Genomic DNA, 20,332 nt, shown 5'->3' with positions numbered 1-20,332 from the left:
CCAAATTATTAGAAAAACCCATAATCAGTTTGATTTATTTTTTGGAGTTTATGATTTCACATTTTATTATGGGTTATGTACACTAAGACCCCTAAATTATGAGAAATATCATTTTGACCTTCTAAACTGTAAAAACGTACAAATAGATCTCCTAAACTATTGAAAAGTATCATTTTGCCCCCTATATTATAAAAGCGTACAAATATTCCTAAATTATAAAAACGTACAAATGGACTTCCTAAACTATTGAGAAATATCATTTTGCCCTCTATATTATAAAAGCATACAAATATCCCTAAATTATAAAAATATACAAATTGGACCGTTAATGGGGATCAAAGTGAAATACACCAATAGTTTATAAGATCTATTTATACATTTTTATAGTTTATGAAGGCAAAGTGATCCTTTTTCAGTAGTTTAAGGGGTTCATTTGTATACTTTTAGGCCTTGTTTGATTGGGGGGACTATGGGGGGGGGGACTATCCACTATTTGGATTGTAATCCAAATAGTGCTCCTTATCCGCCGTTTGATTTTTTTTTAGTCCGCCGGACTCCATGTCCGGCCGGACTCCATGTCCCTCATATGGGGGACTATTGTGTCCCAGGGGGGGTGGGACAGAAAGTGGGGGACTATCCACTGTTGGGATTAGATGCGAAAATGACCATTTTGACCCTCTACTATTTAATTATGTATTATATTTAATAAAATTCAATAAAATTTAAATGTCTCAATTTAAAAATAAAATAATTTTATTTAACTTTTTATTGATGTTTTATTTATTTAATTTTTTAAAATAATTTTTTATAGATATTTTATTGATGTTTTATTTTAAAATTTTGTTTGTAATTTATTTAATTTCATTATTTAAATTGTAATAGGTGTTTTATTTAAAATTTTAATTAAAAAAATAATATAAACAAATTTAGTGGTTATTTATTTATTTAATTGTGTAAAAAAATAAATTTATTTAATTGTGTAAATAAACAAACACAGTAAATTATTTAATTGTGTACATAAACAAACACAGTAAAGTTTTGTATGTAAAAAAAAATAATGATTTGTTATACAGTAATGATTTAAAGCAAATTTTATTGATATTTTATTTATTTATTTATTTATTTTAAAAAAACAAATTTATTTAATTAAAAATAATTAAAATATTAAAGATATGTTTAATATTACTATTACTTAGTAAACAATTGAAAAAGGGCAAAATAGTCTTTTGTTCATTTATCCTATCCAGTCCGTCCAACCAAACATTGGATTCACTGAAAATAGTCCTATCCAGACATCTAATCCCATGAAAAAACAAACACAGGATACATATCCAATCCGACCAAATAGTCCGGGGGATTCACAGTCCCAGGACTCAAGTCCGATGGATTCTAATCCCCCCTTTTCCAGTCCGTCCAATCAAACACACCCTTAAAGTTTAAGAGGTCAAAGGCTTGGTTTGTGAAGTGGGTTGGCTTTTTTACTTTTTGGCTTTTTTAGCTATTTTAGCCTGGGCTAAAAAACTTGGTTTGGGAAGGACTTTTTTGGCTTTTTTGACTTTTTTTATGAGAGAAGAGTGTAATGATTATGAGTTTGATGTGATGTTTTGTTTGTTGTGGCTAAAATAGTCTATTTTATTTTTTGTGGCTAAAATAACCAAAAAAACCTCAAATCTTGCTTCCCAAACGGTGCCAAAGTAATATTGTCTTGTTAGATGCAGGGTCTCTTTTTTCGTAATTCTTTTATCCCTAACTTTGTTCAATCTAAAAAATAAATAAATAAATAAAAATTTAATGAGTCTTTGTATAAATAACCATTTTATTATGTAGTAAATAATAAGTGAATTTAGAATCTATTTTTTTATTTATTTATTTACAAAAACTAAATACAATTTAGAAAAATAAATAAATAATTTAAAAATACTTTTAATTTTCATATAATTTTACGTTTTTTGAGCAAAAATAATTTTTAACAATTTACAATTTGTTTGTTATTTATTTTAATTAAAAGAATTTTGAAATTGAAACTAAACATAGGTTAAATGTAGGGATTTGTATGGCCATGCTTTTAAATATTGACATTTAAATATCACATTAGTCACTTATCAGTTCGATACTAACCAATATTAATTAATTCTGAAATGATTTACAGCTTTAAATTCATTACTAGTGAGGTGGAAAAAAAAAAAAGGGTATAACACGCACTGTAACAATGGATGAGGCCCACCGTCACATCATTAGTGATAACACTAATAAATGGTTTCAAGCATTATTATAATTAATTATGACTTACTATACATGTTGTGATAGTGTCATTTAAAACTATGACTCCATCAGTCAAATATGCGTTGAATAATGGACAACAACTCTGCTTGGCACAACATCATCATTTAGAAAGAAGATTCTGATTTGGGTTCTTCGAAAAATGTTTGGTTGTCTGAAAATATAGGGTTCAAATGGTTCAAAAATGACAAAACGATTTCATTTTACATCCAAAACAATGTCGTTTTGGGTGTTTCGAATCATTCGAGCCACATATTTTTGGACCACCAACCATTACTGTTTTATTTATTCTTTCTTCTCTTGCTCTTTCTTTGTCTTCGTACTCATCTGTTTGAATTTGGATATTGATCACATAAATATTTATCTAACTTTCTTTTTTTTTTTTTAGATTGTGATTTACTTGTTTTGAAGTAGATTTTTTATTATTATTATTTTTTAAAAAATGATGCATTTAATTATTGTGATGGTTGCAATATGGTAGTACTGGTGCAGATAGTGATTATTGGAATGAATTGGGTACGGGAGATGGTGAAGGTGGTGGGCTAATGGTGGTGGAAGAGGTGGTGGGGGGCAGCGGGGGAGGTAGTGGTGGTGGATTCCTTATTTTGTTGTTTATTTATTTATTTTTTGTCTAAATTCAATTGGTACTTATCTTTAATCCATTTAAGAAAAACTTTTATGGGTTTAGATACTTTCAAGTAGATGAAATTGGATAAATTCATAGTTTCATATTAAATATATTACTGTTTAATTTTAAAATTCGTTTTTTTGGACGGAAAATTTTTGAAAAGTATTTTTTGATGTTTGGTACATTAGAAAATGAAAGTCAACAGAAAACATTTTTCATAGTGAAAACAAGTTTATTTAGGCAGAAAATATTTTTTACTTTTAAAAGAGGAAAAACATTTTCTAAATTAAAATTTTACCATTCTCACCTCTACACCACAACACTTTTACCTCCACCACCATACAACCATCACCATGGCCACTGCTACCATTATCGTCGCCATCACTGCCACCGTCGCCCCACCACCATGCCATCCCCTCCACATTCGTTCTATCACCACTACTACCAAATATAGAAATATGTGTTCTCTGAAAAATATTTTATAAAATAAGTTTTTCATAGATTATGTTTTTTATTAAAAAATATTTTTTATCCAAATAAATGGAATATTAAAAAAAAAATCGCATAATCACTATTTATAAAAATTGATAAATTAGTAACAAAATTTTGTGAATTGTCATTCACCTTCCATATTTTACTTTCGGCAGCCCACAAAAAACCGCAGTATGGAGAGGAGATAGCTAATATAATTATGTCAATTAATTGTATCCAAAATTATTTTAAAATTTAAAAGATGACATGATTTTCGAGGCATATGAAGAGCACCGAATGCTAATGGAATGGTTCGTATGTTGCTTATTTTCAATGGCAAGTTTGATCATATCAAGTGATAAGTATAATCATGTTGTGTGTTATGTAGTAAACTGATCTCATTTACTTTCCTTCAAATTCACTTAAAACCATCTCGTTTTGAATTTTATATCGAGTTTAAAAAATCATGTAAGAGGTTAATAATTTAGTAAAATAATTCAATGATATAACCACCTTCAATCAAAAATCATTGGGAGCCTAATAAATATGCTTATATACACATGTATGTGCATTGCATTGAGCATTTTCCATATTTTTTAGCATACAATTATATATATACTAGTTTAAAAAGGTCCGTACAGGCACGAGTTATTATTACAATATGTTTAAATTTTATATTTTAATAATTTTTTAAAAATTAGAATATCTATATAATAAAGCATGGTGGTTTTTCAATTTGTCTTACCCACATTTGTCCTACTAGAACATTTAGACGGCTCAAATTTGTTCAAATTAAAAATAGCGGTTGAGATATATTTTTCAAAAAATGTTCTACATGTACATTTTCTATTTTTTTGCTTCTGTCTCTTACTTTTTCCTGTTCTCACCTATCCTTCTATGATCCCATGATACTGCCTTCCTCTCTCTTTTCTTTTTATTTTTTTTTATTTTCTACTGTTTTTATTTTTCTCTCTATTCGTTTATTTTTTTATTTTCTCCTTTTTGTTCAATATATATTACACATATTTCCATACAATATATGTATGCCCATAATACACTAGGACATTACGGGCATAAATATAATTTCTATATAATTATATAAACAAAAGTAGTATTGTATGTATGTCCGTGAAAATTGTATGTATGCTAGGCAATTAGATTTAAACCTAATATTATTTACACCATGCCTTCAGGCACGAGCATACATTAGTTATTCTATAAAATAGAATGGAATAAATCATTAGATTATTTAGATATATGATAGAGTTATATAGTATGATATGTATCATTTTTTGATTTGTTGTATACCTAATGATATAGACTCAAATTCTATTACCATATCATTTTGGGTGAATTTATGAGTCTCTAACATTTCTTCAGAATTTATAAAAAATAAAAAATAAATAAAAATTATGATGTGTAGTTTTTATTAATAGATTTATATAAATAAATATTAAGATAATTCTCCTATATAAAAAAACTACTAGGATAACTAATAAAGAAGCAGAAGAAAATACATATTTATACAAATGGTTAATTTTATTAATACATAATTCATACTCGACAAATGACCAATTTTATTAATAAGTAATCATCAAGTAAATTAACAATTTTTAATGATATGAAAAATATTTTTCAGTTAACCATTTTGTTAATAAATAAATCATTAAATCAATTAACAGTTTTCAATATATGAGAAATATTTTTCAATAAACAATTTTGATAATTTATTATTGCATAGGAGAATAGTTTTTTGGAGATTTTTTTTAAGGTCCCTGATATCAAGAATTTATATTATAAAGGACACTCAATATTTTCATAATGTCTAAGGTCCCTCAAATTGATCCAGAAAAAATTCAATTAAGAGAATTGCTCTGGTCCAAACCAGAGAAAATTCTATCCAACTTAGAGAATTTCTCTAGTCCAAACCAGAGAAATTCAATCAAAATCAAAGAAAATTCAATCTAACTCTGAGAATTTCTCTAGTCCAAACCAGAGAAATTCAATCAAAATCAGAGAAAACTCAATCCAACTCAGAGAATTTCTCTGGTCCAAACTAGAGAAATTTAATCAAAATCATAGAAAATTCAATCTAAATCATAAAATTTCTCGGGTCCAAACCAGAGAAATTCAATCCAAACTATAGAAAATTCAATCAAACTTAGAGAATTTCTCTAGTCCAAACCAGAGAAATTCAATCAAAATCATAGAAAATTCAATCTAATTCAAAGAAATCAAAACATAAGTCATAGCACGTAAAACTCAAAATTCCAGTTTCCTATGTTTTCTTCAGCTTTCCAAGCAACCAAAGAGATGATATACACAAGGAAAAATGTATTTTATTGAGTTTGATACACATATAAAGATTCAATTTTGCAATTAGATTCAGGTACTCATGGTTTCCTCTTACTTTTTCACCTTCTTGCTCTTCTTCTCTTTCTTACTTTTACTCTTGCTCTTCAAATCTATCACCACACCTTCATCTTCTTAAAACGGCAACGAAGAATGATCGACCTTCGATTCTAAGTCGTTCCGTTGGTCGGAGTTACAAGCTCGTAGCATTGCTTTCTTGACGATTTTCAACCTTAGATCTTCGTTGGCTTCTTCATCGTCGTAACTACCGTTCAGTACAATACCGAGAGAGGAAAAAGGATCAGAGAGAGGAATGTGCACAAAGAAAGAGGGTTTGGTTTGGATAGAATGAAGGTCGGAGAAAAAGAGAGCATCAAATTTCTCTGATCTAATATATGGGTGTAGGTTTAGGAATCTTAGACATCAAAAAATAATATTGTAGATCTCGTCCATTACTAAAAATAGGAAAAGAACCTTAGGCTAATTTTTCCTAGATTTTTTTCTTCCTATGTACTGTGTTGAATTAAAATTTATAATAAACGATAGTTGTAATTTTTATTATTATACAACTAATACATATTTTAAACAAACCTTATGAGTTTATTTGTAATTTGTTAAAAAATAAAAGATTTATGTTTTATAATTGACCAAAAATATTTGCGTAATCACAAAAAAATTTGTTTCATAATTGACCAAACCAAGAATAGTTGCGTAATTACAAAAAAAAACTTTCATTCAATATATAGGTCACCATTAATAAATTATTCAAAATAAAAAGATAAAATCGAACAAAAAAGACAAACCTCAAGCAGCTAAACAGTTCTTATACATATATATATATATATATATAATGTATATACACTCCAATTTGTTGTCAACAGTTTAGAGGGATGGATAATACACAAAATTATTGACATTAGAATAGGACTACGTGCTTTTATTTTCTTCATTTACAAAGATAAGTTCTAAAATAGTTAATATTTTCACATAATTTTTTTTTTTGTGTATAAAAATAGTTTTTAAAAATTCAAATACAATCTTTTCATATTTCCTAAAAAGTGGATTATCCAATTCGTCTTGCTAAGGTAACAAGGTTCATTACAAAAAAAAAAAAAAAAAAAAAAAAAAAACCCACCTCAACTTTCCTAAACTTTATCAATAACAAGAAAGCAAAACTCGGGTGCACTATTAACAACCTTCTCGCTCGCTAGTCTTACAAAAAAGAAAAGAAAAGAAAAGAAGGCAATCAATCAAAATCAAGAAGAAAAAAAAAAGGGTTGAAAACAGTGAATCAAGACCTAAATGGATCCCTATCTTTATCTGTATCCACTGTTTTTTCTTCTCCTCAAAAACAGATGTAGAAAACAATGCATCAATCAAGTAAGACAGCCCCTCAACAGTATGCAATGGCACTTTCTTAAAAAAAAAAAAAAAAAAAAACAAAGTATGCAATGGGTTCCCATGATAGAGTTTTTACAAGAACAAATTGTAATCTTGAGAACTCTCAAAATTATTCTACAATTTCTTCTGCATAATTTTAGTACTCGTGAAATGACAACAACATTCATGGTTAAAATCGTAGAGTTTTTACAAGAGTAACTTCTAATCTTGAGAACTCTCAAAATTATTCTACAACTTCCTCTGAATAAATTTAGAACTTATGAAATGACAAGACTACTAGAAATTAAAATATTGAATTGAAAGTGTACATTGGTGGCATTAATCATAGTTTATCCCCAAACATGTGAAAGGAATTTATTGTAAGCCTCCGTTTAAGAAGTGAGTTGACTTTTTAATTTTTTAATTTTTTCAACTATTTTAGTCTGAATTAAAAAATTTGATTTGAATTTTTTTTTTGACTTTTTAACTTTTTTTGTAAGAGAAGAATATAATATTTATAAATTAGATGTGATATTTTATTTGTTATGACTAAAATAACTTATTTTATCTTTTATGACTATTTTAACCACAAACCAACTCACCAAACAACACCTTAGCCTTATACCACTTCGTTAAATATGATGTTGCTATATCTTAAAAAACTATAATTGTGCCATGTGCAAAGAGCAAGGATCCTCTAGAGTGATTTTTCCCTAAAGTTTCCTAAAGTGTTACAGTGTATGGTTGAGATTTACTGGCAAGTCACATCAATTTTTCTGATGTGACTTGCCAGTAAATCTCAACCACACAATATAACACTTTAGGAAACTTTAAGGAAATTTCACTCTAGAGGATCCTTGGTGATGTGGAAAGCGCGAAAAGGGCACAGAACACACAGTTGTGTCCTGTTCTCTCTACACGTCTACACTATCGGAAAACTACATAGGTCTATTAAGCAAGACTGTCAAAGGCAAAGGGAAAATGAAAAATGCTTGGGAGCACTAATTAGTGCTCCCACTAATTAGGTGACAGTGAATTCTGTCATTAATGATGTGATGTTTTGATCTTAGAGTTATATATATATATATATATATATTTTTTACTTTTTTAATACATTAATGCTATTAGTGGTGATATTTTTAATGGAATGAATCATTGCTGTGAGAAAATATAAGAAAAAGAATGAGACCTCTAAAAGTTGAGCTCTAAATGAGCATTAAATTGTCTTTTTCCTACTCATATTTTGTCTCTTACCTCTCTTTCTTTTTTTCTTTTTTTTTTTTTTTTTAAATGGTACCAGCTCATTAGAGCTGTTTGAGGACAGCTCTAATTAGAGCTCTTTAGCAAAACCCGAAAAATATATCATAAAAATTAATTAGTCTTTCATTTGGCTAAAACTAAAAATGAATTCTTACCAACTTATTTGTCTTTTTCTAAAGTTTTTCTTAATCAAACTGGAAAAGTCAACACCCAAAGAAGAAACACAAAAAAGTACTCTCTCTCTCTCTCTCTCTCTCTCTCTCTCTCTCTCTCTCTCTCTCTCTCACACACACACTATAATTTATGATAAAAGTCTGCATCTCCAACAACAAACTACCAAGTTAAGAAACATAGATTATTGTCTAATAGGACAAACTCAAAAAAAAAAAAGGTTAATTACACTAAAATCCCTTCAATTATTAGTGAATATTCCATTAACCTCCTCATCCATTAAAACAATTCATATTAACCCCTCAATTATAAAAACCGCAAAAATGTCTACTTCTGTTGAAGAAAGAGTTTATAGATGAGGAGGGTAAATTGACATTGGCTACTAATTAAGGGAGCCTCAATATAATTAACCCAAAAATAAATACAAACCAAACTTTCCTCAAACCTAGTACCTACCCACCAAAATAAAGTCGTCGTCATCAAGAACCTGAACATCCTTTTCACCTACGAAATTTTCCCTCCCAATTTCCTTCACTAAATTCACAAATTCTACCCTCTTTGCCAAAGGAAGTGGTACATAAGGTAGCCGGAAAACCGGCCTCACAACCCCGAGTTGAGCGAGTGCGGTGTTTAATCCGATGGGATTAGGCTCATGGAAAAGCCACTCAATTAAAGGCATGAGTCGTGCATTCAAAGAAGGGTTTTCGCCCTCAAACATGAGTTGTCGCATCAAACCTGGAATCAAATTGCTAGCGACAGATATCACTCCAGTAGCACCACGGCTCCATCTTGAATCGTGGCACTGATCATCATTCCCACTCCACACCACAATTCCATTTTTTGTATACTGTTCTACCCGGTCATGTCCAACACACTCTTTCACACCCGCCAAATTAGGACTCTGTGACACGGTGTGAATCACAAGTGGGGGAATATCTTGGCCAGTTCTTGAGGGAACATTGTATATAATAGAAGGGCCCATGGGGAGAACACTTTGAAAGTGAGCAACCAAACCTTCCAACGAGGTTTTTCCATAGTACGGATTGATGTGAAGAGCAGCGTGCATTCCGACGGCAAAACCTTGTTCGGTTGCATGGATTGCTTCCCGTGTCGAGTTACTTCCAGTGTTGCCGATAACCTTGATTGATGCACCAAAACAGTTGACCGTGTGACCGATGAGCATTATGTGCTCATCCCAACTCATCAATTGACCTTCACCAGTTGTGCCGCCTACAATCACACCTTCGGCCCCATGTTCAATCTGCATGTTCACCAAGTCATCGTACGCTTCGAGATCAAACCTGCCATCTGGTAAATATGGTGTTTTAATGGCAGTAATTAATCTAAGAGACTTTATGTCCTCGGTAGATGTCCTGCATACAAATGAAAAGTATATAACCATCTATTACACCAAACTTGCAAACCAAATATCAAACAACTTCTATGAAGTGCATCCAATAGAAATCCATTGAAAGTTTTGATATTTACCCTACCATTAATAATATAAAATTATATAACAATCAATCAGACTCTATTCAAGTGTTGAAATTGATTTTGAACAAGCACACAAGATCATTATGATAAAAATCCAACAGGCAAAATTGTTGAGTAGGGAATTTCCTTGATCATTTGTGTGTAATTTCCTATGGCATTTGAACACGATGCATAGACCTCTATGGTGGAGCTATCACCACATGTGCAAAACGATATCTAACAAGACCAATGGGTTGGCCTAGTGGATGAGGCGCTCCCTTACCAGTCGTGATGGTTGGGTTCAAGTCTCACCGTTGTGCAATGCTACTTCCCCTTCCCCTATTTCTCTCCTACCGATTGCAAAAAAAAAAAAAATGCGAACACATCATCATCATATAAAACCTGAAACAAAGTGAGCAGTGCCAATTGCTATGTCCTAATACAATAGATTTATTCCTGCAGGGATGGGGAGCAGGGATGCAAAAGAGAATCACTATAAAAAAAATAAAATAAATAAAAAGCACAGCCACTCTTGAGTGAACTTTTTAAAAATAATAATACCAAAATAACAAGAAAAATGAAAAAAGGCACACAAAAAATTTAGAAGCTCCTCCATTCCAATATGAAAATTTGCATAATCATATTCAGACAATATTTAGCTTCAGCTTTAATATCAAATTTAGTATCAAAACGGAGCCAGAGACAATCTGTGCATGCATGTTAAAAACTGAAAGTCCCATACTAAACTTTATTTTTGTTGTATTATCTGTGGGCCCACAGGACCAACCACCCCACAGGATGGGCTCACAACACACCCTCTTCTCCTTCCCCCAAGGGTACTCAAACACTACCCTTCCCAATGGGAAGGGAAAGGAGATACAGTCAGCTTTAGCTTATAGGTTACCTGTTTTTAACCTCCAAGCTACGCATAGGGAGATGAAAATTAGGGATTATGGCTGCTTGCGGAGACCTCCAACCTCCATTCCTCCTGCTTAGTAGCAAAAGAAAATTACATTAGTGTAGCCCACAAGGCAAAAGAAATAATTGTTGCAAAAAGAATCACAAGTATCTATTTCAGAATTGTCAGTAGCTAATCTTTGACTTGTAAACAAGCCTAAAACTTCATCCACGATATCCAAAATAATACACAACAAAGAAATGACTCTTGATCCAATAAATAAATAAAGTCAACCCTACTAATCTGAGATGCATCCATTTAGCAGCCCTAAACTGGGAAAAAAACTTCAATGCAACAGTGATATACAGATGACGTAGTATCACCATCCAATAACATCTCAGTAGGCATATGTAGCAAGCTAAAAGTAGGGGTTCATCCCTCCCATATAGGGTTCATTGTTTGTTGGTGATACCACGTCAACAGTATCACCATTACATTGACGTTTTACTCCCTAAACTGAGGAAACTCTAAATTCTAGCTCCATTTTGGGCATCCTCACCCACCAAGACAAAAAGATCTGAAAATCGTGGTAGCAACAAACATAAGTCGAGATGAGTGTAATGACTGGGTATTTCTTTTAATGTAATTATCGTATTTTTCCCGAGCTTGTTGTGTTAATTACTTTGCACACATGTGAGTTGGTTGGCACTTAAATTAATCTTCATTTGCTAGTGTTGTACATGTCTTGATTAGCATTGCACAACAACAGTTTTGTTCTGCTCAATTTGGAAAGCTTCAGAAATAGTTGTACTGAATGTCTAAGCTTATCAACGATGGTTTCGACAAAAATTTGAAATAAAATAGGAGGCTTCTGAATGTTATGTGAGGTTTAAAGGTTGTGTTCTTAAATAGTAAGATAAAGTCGATGCAAACAAGAAGCAACCATGTAGAAATTTAATGTATAAAGAGAAATAGAGAATTGTATTATTGATTGATATGTTGATTTTTATTACAATGATTCATGATTCCTATATATAGAAGAGGGTGAGTGTGTAGTAGGTAAGGAGTAGGTGAAGTGGAGGTGGTAGTGGTGTAGTGGGTTAGGTTTAGTGGAGTAGGTTTAAGTGGGTGAAGTAGGTGGAGAGTAGGTGGATTTTAACAGCCCCCCGCAAACTCAAGGGGGATAGGAACTAACCAACTTGAGTTTGGAGAGAGTAACAAAACAAGAAAATACATAAAAATAAAAGAGGATAAGAGACACTGTATGGTCGTGTCAGACCATTGGTGAAGACACTGGATGGTGGTGTCATAACGTTGTAGAGGACACTGTATGGGGGTGTCATAACCATGTAGAGGACACTGTATGGTGGTGTCATAACGGTGTAGAGGACACTGGATGGCGGTGTCAGACCGATGTAGAAGACAGTTTATGGGGTCATGTCGGACCGTTGTAAAAGACAGTTTACGAGGTCATGTCGGACCGTTGTAACAGACACTGTTGTGACAGTTGTTGTGACAGTTTACGGAGTCTTGCTGGACCCTTGTAGAAACTAACCGGAATCAATGTCGGGACAGTTTATAGAGTCTTGTCGGACTCTTTGAAGGAGCGAACCGGAATCAGTGTCGGGACAGTTTACAGAGTCTTGGCGGACCCTTAAAAAGGCGCACTCTCAAAAGGTGTGCCCAATCTTTCAAAAAGGCGTGCCATCAAAAGGCGTGCCCAATCCATCAAAAGGCGTGCCAGATATGATGGCGAGGCACGTGAGTGCCTTGGCTGGCGCGCCCGTTTGTCGTCTGGCGTCAAGTGGCGCGCGATACGCGTGGCTGCCTCGGCTATTTAACCAAGGTTGATGCTAAGGCTGAGGCAGACAAAAAACTTCTGAAAATCCTCTGAAAAAACTCTTCCTTTGCTGAGAGAGAAACTCTGTAATACTCTGAAACCAACCCGTCTCTGAAACACTCAGCAACATGGCCTCTTCTTCCCGTCCAGCTACCCAGAACATGGCCTCCTCTTCCCGTGGTCTGCTCACGCTCTTTCCAGAACTGAACGAGTCCACAAGAGAAATAACTGGTGCGGTGGCCAGTGAACCTCAACCAAACACCTCTGGTTTTGCTCCGTTGAACTTTCCGATGCGGTCGGTGGAGCAAAAAATGGCGGTGCAAACTGATATTGAGGCCAATCAGTATACTCTGAAGTCATGTGTGGAAACCATGACTGCGGTCACAAACTTGTCGCACCGGCTGCAGAGCAGGACAAATGAGGTGCAACAGTTAAACTCCCAGCTGGCTCTGCTCCAACGCATGTATAAGGATGCGCGAGCAGAGATAAGTGTGCTAAAGACAGAAAACAAGGAGCTGAAGCGGAAGGCCACCGTGATGTTCCGATTTGGAGGTCCACCATATGCTGTAGTGGAGGAGCAGGGAGGAGGAAACTTGCTTGGTGGTCTAGGAAGCACGGAGGCAACACCGTCAAGGGCCGCCCAGGACGGAGGCAAGAAGAAAAGACCGGCGGCAGAGTAGAGAAGAAAAATCCCACTGTGCCGATTTGTGTTGGTTTGGTTTTGTTTTTTGTTGTTGTTGTTGTTTTTTTTTTTTTTTTTTTTTTTTTTTGTGTGGTGTAAAATGGTGATCAGGGTGAGCCCCGACATGAATAAAATAAGTTGGTGTGCAGTTCGTCTTCTTCCGCTTGTTTGTTTGTTTGTTTGTTTGTTTTTTTTTTTTTTTTTGTTTTTGTGTGTAAAATGGTGATCGGAGTTGATTCCTGAAATGAATAAAATATGGGCTGGTTGTGCAAATTTGTAAAATGGTTGCAATGGGGTTTGGAATTTTTTTTTTTTTTTTTTGTAATAAGAAGAATAATAATAAGAAGAAGAAGAATAAAAAAATAGGCATCATGGAGTGGGCGGTGGGAAAAATATGATTTAGAAAAAAAAAAAAGAGGGAGGTGGTGGAATGATGGGTCAAAAAGTAGAATAAAAACAAAAGTGCACATGGGTTGGAAAAGGGAAGAAAAAAAAAAATAAAGAAAGGTAAAGTGGGGGTTTTAAAAAAGAGTAAAAGGGATTGGGAAAGCAGAGAACATCAAGTCTGGAATCACCTATCATGTTGTTAACAAGTCATCAGAGTGCTATATACACGATGAAGTTCAATCCAGCCGGAACAGTCATTGCATCTGGCTCACATGACAAAGAAATTTTTCTGTGCAATTGAGGCCAGATGGGTCCTACCTTCTTACCAATGGCAAGGATTGCAAGCTCTGCATATGGGACATGAGGCCATATGCTCCTCAAAATCGTTGTGTGAAGATATTGGAAGGTCATCAACACAACTGTGAGAAGAACTTGTTGAAATGTGGATGGTCACCTGATGGAAGCAAGGTCACAGCTGGTAGTTCAGATCGGATGGTGTACATTTGGGATACAACTTCTCGACGCCAACGGCTTGTTCTTCTTCTGCTCCGGCCGAACCGCCGGCTTCCGGCTAAGGGTAGGTGTTTTTTTTTTTTTTTTACTCTGGAGCAGCTTTGAGAGTGAAGCTCATGCACCCGGCTAAAGGAGCAATGCAATTTTTTTTGGAGGTAGATTAGGAGAGAGAAGGGATGTCTCGGGGGAGTCACCACAGAGAAAGAAATTAGTGACGATGAAGATGAGAAAACAAAGAAAGAAGAGTTTCTGGTATGTGTTTGTGATATGTGTTGAAAAAACTCCCGCGGGCAGCGAAGGCAAGGTTGCCGGCCGGCTGCCCGCCGGAAAGAAAGGAGTATAGGCTTAAATCTTATAGCTCTGATACCATGTAGAAATTTAATGTATAAAGAGAAATAGAGAATTGTATTATTGATTGATATGTTGATTTTTATTACAATGATTCATGATTCCTATATATAGAAGAGGGTGAGTGTGTAGTAGGTAAGGAGTAGGTGAAGTGGAGGTGGTAGTGGTGTAGTGGGTTAGGTTTAGTGGAGTAGGTTTAAGTGGGTGAAGTAGGTGGAGAGTAGGTGGATTTTAACAAACCATTTGGATAGCAGCATAAAATAGTGTTCTACAAATTCACATCTTAATAATTCAATGTCTTGTTGTGTTCAAGCTATAATAGCAAAAATCTTTAGCTTGACATTTTAACAATCAACTCATGCATGCTTTATCCATTTTTTTTTTTTTTTTTGAACAGCAACAACACAATTATATTGAAACAAAAGATGACCACAAGGCGGGGACAAGAAGTCCTCATACAATGGCAAGAACTCAAAGCTAAAAACATTGAAAAAACGAAAACAAAACATAAAACTTTCCACCACTAAGTCAGGCAAAGAGCAGCCCAATCCCTAGAGATCAAAAACAAAGGGATATTCTTGAAAGGGGGGAGACACATTAGCCCATACTGAGGCCAGATGCCTCAGCCTATCCCACATAGCTTCCTCTTCTGATTCCTTCTCATTAAAAATCTTTTCATTTCTTTCCAACCAAATGGTCCAAAAAATAGAGAAGACGATGCAAGACCACAATATTTTAGCCTTCCTATTGCATCCAAACCCACCATAGAAAACTAACAGCATATGCATGCACATCCACAGACAACCCAGCGAACATTACGAAGTCCAAAGAGACGCTGCTATAATGCAAGAGCCACAAAGTAGTGTAGAATAAATGATCCAGCGATTCACATCCCTCTTACACATTATACGCCATTGAGGACCAAGAGAATGATTGGACCTTCTCCTTTGGAGATGATCATTGGTTATGACACTTCCATGAGCTAAGGACCACATGAAAAACTTCAATTTATGAGGAACAACTGCTTTCCAAATTTTTTATGAAACGGAAACAAAGGAATGAAAGGAACATCAATAATTCTATCAAACATAGATTTACATTAGAAAACCCCCAAAAGAATTGATGTTCCATATACCCTCTTATCCCTTAATTGAGGCACCATAGAGATCCCATCAGGCAATGACAACAAAGAAACCAACTCAAGTGACTCCCCATCACTTGGATTCCCAATGAAATCGAAGTTCCAGGAAATTGGTGCCGTATTAGAACACGCCATCAACGCATTTTTATAAAAATGTGAGTTCCAGATGCTTCACAAGAATCAAATTAAACATCTAACAACTGTAAAGCCATTGATGGACTTGATAATATAGCTCAGATAAAATTAGATAATAGCTAGAAAAAATAACTGAGCAACCGAAATCAAAATATTTCCAAATCGAAATATTAAAACAGGCTAATAAAGAGACACACATAGCAAAATCTGAAAACCTTTTTGAGGATGCAGGATCCATTCCCTCCGGTATGCAGCCAATCGACCTCAAATATTGTGAGTTTGTGGTATGAAGCTTCCCATGAAGCAGAATCTGAGCCATCTTTCACCTTTACAAGCATATGAATAAAATGCCTCATTCATTTCTCAATATAATCACTCTAAAATAATCAACCAAAAAAAAACAATATGATATGTTTCCAACAAAATCATGAGCATTTGAACTCAAATAGTAACCCAAAATAGACACAGAAGCTAGTGGAAACATAAACTAAGTAGACAATGCAATCATTGACCAAAACCCAAAAAGAATATTAAAATAAATAAATAAATAAATAAAAACTATAGATGATTCCAATACTTAAAGGCGATGTTTGATTAGTAGGATTATAACATAGGATTGGGGGTTGTTAGTCCATGAGCTCACAATCCCATGTTTGATTGTAAATTTTATTAACCAGATTACATGTACGGCGGACATTCAATCCAACGAAATTGGCGAATTTTTAATATTGAGAGGGGTTGGGGATCATAATTTCAAGTATGAAAAAAAAAAAAAATACATAATAAATGGTTATCTCACTAATTTAATTGGATAACTAATCCTATACTAATTCATGGGATTATTAATCCTTTCACTATTAATCCTATTAATCAAACAAGGCCAAAAGACCCAGCTTATTCCATCTAATAGTTGACAATGCTTTTTCAATATCATCAACCAAAAACTAAAAAGCAATAAAAAAAAAAATAACTACATAGACACAAAAACAAAACACAAAATAATCTTAAACATATATATCACATGATTAGCCTTATCATAAAATATACAGTTTCACTCATATTATGCTGAACCCATAGAACTACACACCAATCATTAAGGCCGTGTTTGGTTCATGGATTTGGATAGGGATTTGAAAAATGGAAGGAAAAAGGTAAGTAAAATGTGAATGAAATATAACTACATTTCACACACTTTCACACACATTTTCCTTTTCTTTTTCTCTTTCCAAATCACTTCTCAAATCCATGAACCAAACAAGGCCTAAAAAAAAAATACAATTTTACTTAGATTGTGCCTAACCAACTATAAAGACTACCTTAGATCTGTTTGAGTTTGCAATATGAAGCTTCCCATGAAGCATGATCTGAGCCATCTTTCACCTTTACAAGCACATGAATAAAATGCCTGTTATTTATATCATTTTATTAAAAATATTATTTATTTTATTTTATTATTTATTAGATATGGTTAGTGGTAGGGGTCACGGCAGTGTTTTAAAAGGCGCGCGCCTAAGCCCCAGGCGCAATGAGGCGCAGCCTTGCGCTTTGAACAAGTCAAGGCGAGGTGCAATACGCAAGGCAAAGCTTAGGTGTTGAGGCGAGGGCTTTATTTGAGGCACGAGGCGTGGGTTTCATGAGCTGTGCCTATTTTTCTACTCCAACTATTGATTAAGTGCTTTTTTTGTGCGCATGCATACCCATAGGGAATCAAAACTCTTCAATATAAAATGACCAAACGTGGTCAAAAGAGAGCAGAAAGAGATAAAAGATTGAATGTTATACTTTATATCTTTTATTAGATATTATATTTCTAATTTTTAGAAGATTGAACGTTATATTCAAAAATTATCTGAAATGGTTATGATTTTTGAAATTATATATATATATATATATTTGTTATGGTGAAAAGTTTGCCTATTTTATAATTTTGTTTTCCTGCTACTACTTGCGCATCGATTTGGTGAGGCACGCGCCTCGCCTCACGCCTTGCACTTAGGCTATGGGAGACCTTATTGTCTCGGTGCACCTAGAGCCTTTTAAAATACTGGGTCATGGGATAGTGGATTAGTGGGTAGTTTTCCTACCTTATAGGCTGATGGTTTAGTGGGTTGTAGTTTTTGTGTCTATAAACCATCTCTATTAATGAAATAAGAGAAGAAGAATATTATCAGAAGTCTTCATTTGTGAAGAACAAGAGGTCAGGTTCTCCTCAATGTGAGCCACCAAGAGGTCTTCCCTCTCAAAGTGGATCTTTCTCCCCTATTTCTTTTGTTTTTTATTTTTGTTAATTTTGTTAACAAGAAAATATGTAACATTGCCTCACTCGTTTCTCAATATAAACACTCTAAAATGATCAACCCCAAAAAAAAACCATACGACATGTTTCAAACAAAATCATGAAAATTTGAACTCAACTAGTAACCCAAAACGACAGAAAATCATTGCTACAGCTTTATAGTACCATCATCCACAAACCCAAAGCTACAATTTTAATAGCATAAACACAAACTATGTAGACAATGCTTTCGATATCACTGACCAAAAACCCAAAAGAATATATAAATATATATATAGATGATTCCAGCACTTACAAACCCAATTTATTCAATCCAATAGTAGACAATGCTTCAGATACCATCAACCTAAAAAAAAAAACAATAACTATAAAACACATAAAATAAACTTAAACATAGGCCCATCAAAAATAAAAATACAATTTGTATAGTTTTATGCCATGTTACATGGACCCTACAAAATAAGTCAAATACCCGTGTCAGACACCCGACACTCGGAGAAAGGTGCGGGATATGTGTATGGTGCTTTCCACTGGACACTTCTCATATATTTGTATTTAATAATAGGCCCATCACATTTTTGACATTGTATGTTATATATAGTATCATTTTCTCTCACATAATAGATTAAAAATATTTTGAATTATCAAACAAAATCAGCCAACCAAGCAATAACTATAAATAAGCCCAAAAAAGCAGATCATGAAGGACAAAACAATATACTTTCTGTATTTGAGAAGAAAGCTCAAAAAAATATTCAACTAATAAATAGTAAATTTTTTTTAAAAAAAGAACAAATTTAAGCCAAATTACCATGAGATCTTAACTACATTATAAAAGCGCTCTCAAATCTATAAAAAAAAAACAAAGAAACAAAAAAAAACAGAGGGCTCAAAACGACCAAATTAGCTGCAAAAAGCACCAATCAAATAGCAAATATGTGAAGAATAAGAAGCAAATCAAGAACATAATTAACAGATAATTCACCTTAGAGACTTGTTTGATCGTTGGGGACTTTGCTTTCTACAGAGGAGGATCGAGTCTGAGAAAGTGATACTAGTACTTATCTATCTTGATAGGGTTTTTATTTTTCAAAAATATATTATTATTTATGGACTCTCTAAATTCTCGCATCTCTATCAGCCACATGTCCAAACTCAGATCCAATGACTCACATACATTTGTACTCTTAAAATTCAGCCACGTGTCCAAAATCAGACCCAGTGATTGGCAGAAGAAATACATACACACAGACAAACATATTTTATTGTAGTGTACAAAAATATTTTGTGTTAAATAGTAAAAAAAAAAAAAAACACATCATTCACATACTGGATTATCTTTTAAATAATCAAAACACATGATTCACAATATATATATATATATATATATATATTGATTCAGATAAAGAAGAGTTCTTCAAAACACAAAAAAATCCAAAACACAAACAGACCTCAACGACGATGTGGCAACCGCAGCCGGAGATATTGCCGAAGAAGATGTTGCGAAGGCCGATCACCGGTCGCCAGAGAGAGAGATGGAAGAACGAGTACTGCTCTGCAGCTGCTGAGAGATTAGGGTTTGTTTCGGCAAAAAAATCTAAGGCTGTATTGGAAAGAAATTAAAGGTGCAGGTTTTTTAAAAGGTAAAACCTTTTTCCCATGTTCGATTCACGAGATGTGTGTTTTTTGTTAGGCTCATTCACGAGCTGTGTTTGATTCACGAGATAGCGACTATATTAATAATTTCTAATTAGATTAATAAGATAAATTATTATTTTTATTTATTGTTTGATTTATATTCAATAAAAAAATATATAAATATACAATCTGTTGATTTTTTGGCTTTTCGAAGGGTATTTTTGTAAATGTGAGCGTGCCAGCAAGGATCAATCAGTCCTTACAGAAATTGTGATTGCCAACCGATTATCAGACGATTGTGTTTTAGTTCTTTTCAGCCTCAATGAAGAGGACTTTCAATGGTGGCTTGACTTAGGAGAAATTAAGAGAAATAACAGTAATATGAAAAACAATTGAAGTATTTCATAAAAATGAACACTTACAATGGTCCGAACTCAGC

The 20,332-nt window shown here is 33.5% G+C and overlaps 2 protein-coding genes across 9 annotated transcripts in view; both read right to left on the bottom strand.

Annotated features, from left to right (window-relative positions):
- Positions 1-19,132, bottom strand: part of LOC114302472 (4-hydroxy-tetrahydrodipicolinate synthase, chloroplastic-like) — a 52,027-nt gene extending 32,895 nt beyond the window's left edge. Inside the window, exon 1 of the mRNA XM_082916945.1 lies at positions 18,728-19,132. The gene's annotated coding sequence lies outside the window, so the exon portion shown is untranslated. The remainder of the gene's footprint in view (positions 1-18,727) is intronic.
- On the bottom strand, positions 8,693-19,986 carry LOC114302473 (4-hydroxy-tetrahydrodipicolinate synthase, chloroplastic). Of its 8 annotated transcripts, none has more exons than XM_082916940.1 (5): positions 19,707-19,967; positions 18,551-18,601; positions 16,175-16,285; positions 10,920-11,003; positions 8,693-9,915 (listed from the first exon to the last, which is right to left on the bottom strand). In XM_082916940.1, the coding sequence occupies exons 3-5, from the start codon at positions 16,276-16,278 to the stop codon at positions 8,988-8,990; spliced, it is 1,116 nt and encodes a 371-aa protein (XP_082773066.1). In that variant the 5' UTR covers positions 16,279-16,285; positions 18,551-18,601; positions 19,707-19,967; the 3' UTR covers positions 8,693-8,987. The 8 variants fall into 8 exon arrangements, with proteins under 8 accessions (XP_082773066.1, XP_028103304.2, XP_028103301.2 ...); XM_028247503.2 differs by having other exon boundaries at positions 16,157-16,285; positions 19,707-19,965; XM_028247500.2 differs by lacking the exon at positions 19,707-19,967 and adding an exon at positions 19,241-19,564 and having other exon boundaries at positions 16,157-16,285.
- Positions 19,987-20,332: the final 346 nt, after the last annotated feature.

Source organism: Camellia sinensis, chromosome 2 (genome assembly GCF_055761805.1).
Source record: "Camellia sinensis isolate YWXY chromosome 2, ASM5576180v1, whole genome shotgun sequence".
NCBI classification, from domain to species: Eukaryota; Viridiplantae; Streptophyta; class Magnoliopsida; order Ericales; family Theaceae; genus Camellia; species Camellia sinensis.
Note: the sequence above shows the minus strand (reverse complement) of the source record. Positions and strands in the feature narration are given on the sequence as shown.

Bases quoted from the DNA above. Each gene is read 5' to 3' on its own strand.
- LOC114302473 (XM_028247501.2), bottom strand. From the start codon at position 16,278: ATGGCTCAGATTCTGCTTCATGGGAAGCTTCATACCACAAACTCACAA. The intron at 11,004-16,156 runs GTGTGTCTCTTT...GCTACTAAGCAG, and splicing joins AGGTTTTCAGATTTTGCTAT to GAGGAATGGAGGTTGGAGGT. The intron at 9,916-10,919 runs GTAACCTATAAG...ATTTGTATGCAG, and splicing joins AGCTTGGAGGTTAAAAACAG to GACATCTACCGAGGACATAA.